We start from the raw sequence: 2,126 nt of genomic DNA, 5'->3' as shown, positions 1-2,126 counted from the left end.
ATCGCTTGATGGAACCTTAAAGTCACAACGTCCTTGTTGCCAGTAGTGCAAGCATGCTGCTTGCCATCTCATTTCTCACTTAAAACAGCAAAAGCAAGTTACGTTTTTCAATTATTAGTCAGGAAAGATGGAACATGTTGTTGACTTGGGTCAGACATTCCTCTCCCTCTGCATTTTTCCTTTCAAGTTTTGAAGTTTCAGCTTTTCAAGTATCAGTTCCGTTTTCTTGAAATGGTTTGATTTTGTGTTTGTGTTAAACTTGCCAAAATGTGTCTGCGTGCTCCTGATCTCGCACATGAACTCCAGCTCTGGTTTCCCAGGCTCAGCTGAGCTCTGCACACAAAACACGGCCTGGATGATTTTGTTCGGTATGGAGACGTATCCCTCACCACAGACTCATTCGCTGAGGGTAGAGCAGCTGATTGGTTAATTAGCTTTGAAATTAAAATTAATTTGAGAGATGTAGCCCTGCGAATTAGAATGGTTTCTTGTCTCGTGGTCTCTGCACGTCTGTCCAGACCCTGCCTTGCTGGAGAGGATGCTTCGTTCCTCGTCTTCCTCAGATTAATGGCTGGTGGTTTTCTGCCATCCTGTTCAGAATTTGGAAATTTCAGGAGGCTGACAGGTGATGCTCTCCAGTGGAGGTGTCTGCAAGAAGCAGACAGTTTTCAAACCAGTTGCCATCTTTTATTGATCTGGGAAGGAGCAAGGCGTCGAAATGGCACCCAGCAAGAGCAGTCCCTGTTGTGGTCTTAATTGAGAAGGCAGCCGAAATCGCGGTATCACTGTCAGCTCTGAATCTCATCCTTTAAAGCCATATTCTCCTCATCCCTGAGCAGTGGAGAAGCCTTTTTGCCTGTCCTGACAGTCTTCTCAGCCCGGCTTCTGCAGCTGCTGCTTTCCCCATCCACCGTGTACAACGCTGCGCTCGGGGCGTGCCGGCTCCTGAAAATGGGCCGTGGTTGTCTTGGTGCAAATGGAGAAAATAAGGCTCTCCTGGTGTTTTTTTCCTTGATTTCCAGAAATTTGTGACTTATAAAACCCCCATCTCTCTTCTCAGGTTGCTTTGGTCTTAAAATTAAAGATAAATAACACCAGCCTACTTACGGTTTTTTTTTAAAGGGAAACTTGCTCCCGTTATCAGGATTGCTGCATATGGGATATTAATTGTAATCTTGTTGCTGGGTCGTTTCCATTGTTTTTCAAGTACCGTCAAGTCCAAGAAAATGTATGAAAACTAAATTACAGTCCCACGTAGGCTGTCTGATTGAATCCTCCTTATGGCTCTGTGGTCTCATACATCCTATTAAAATATTCAATCTTGTTTTCTTACTTGAAGAGCCTGTCTGTAAAGGGCAAACTTATAGAAAACCTCATTCTCTAGAGATATGGAATCCAGCCACACTGAAATATTTACATATTTCTGAACTGCGTGTGATTGGTCTTGTGCAGGGTCTCCCCTTTGCCTGCATTTATTAATAAAGATTGTCAAATCCATTTTTAATTATACAAGGCCTTTTCATTTTAAGCTGTGGATGGCTTTGCTGGCAATCTCTTGCTTCCATTTTGACCTTGAAAAGTAACTTTTCCCCCTCCTCCATCTTTTCCCCAGGACGGAGCTTTATCGTTCGCTCTTTGGAAAAATCACGAATCCTGAAGAACCGCAGCAGAATTAGCACCGGGCTCCCGCGCCAGCATCGCCCGCACCGGCCGGCTCCGCTCTGAACTCGTGACGCCTCCTCTGGGCAGCCACCAGCCCTGCCCTTGTGTGGTCGCCCAGGGCAGGGTTTCTCCAGACCTCACTGCAGGGACAGTAGATGCGGGTCCTGCCGGTCTCCAGGCTCAGGAGAGGCATGGGGCAGACGTTCAGCCTGGCCAAATGCCCTCCTCTGTGCCTTTGAAATGAGCTCTGCCTCTTCCCAAAGACAAACCGGTTTTCACTATTCTCTTTAAAATCCTGACCTTGATTTTGCAACCTGCTCAGCGTGGGTGCAGCGTTCTGCTGGAGGAGGGATCGCCACCCTCCCCTGCAATCAGGTCACCCGTGGTTGTATTAAATCCTCAGAGATTTTTATTTGGGAGATTGGAGGGGGGTGTTTAAATGTGCTGTTCTGGTTGTTGGCTGC

The 2,126-nt window shown here is 46.7% G+C and overlaps 1 protein-coding gene across 1 annotated transcript in view; it reads left to right on the top strand.

Annotated features, from left to right (window-relative positions):
* The window catches only part of AATF (apoptosis antagonizing transcription factor), a gene marked incomplete at its 5' end in the record, with an annotated part of 51,368 nt that extends 49,692 nt beyond the window's left edge, over nucleotides 1-1,676 (top strand). Inside the window, one exon of the mRNA XM_010179508.1 lies at nucleotides 1,613-1,676. Within this exon, the coding sequence (XP_010177810.1) occupies nucleotides 1,613-1,676 (64 nt within the window). The remainder of the gene's footprint in view (nucleotides 1-1,612) is intronic.
* Between the last annotated feature and the right edge of the window lie 450 nt (nucleotides 1,677-2,126).

Source organism: Mesitornis unicolor, unplaced genomic scaffold (assembly GCF_000695765.1).
Source record: "Mesitornis unicolor isolate BGI_N332 unplaced genomic scaffold, ASM69576v1 scaffold10822, whole genome shotgun sequence".
Lineage (NCBI taxonomy): Eukaryota > Metazoa > Chordata > Aves > Mesitornithiformes > Mesitornithidae > Mesitornis > Mesitornis unicolor.
Note: the sequence above shows the minus strand (reverse complement) of the source record. Positions and strands in the feature narration are given on the sequence as shown.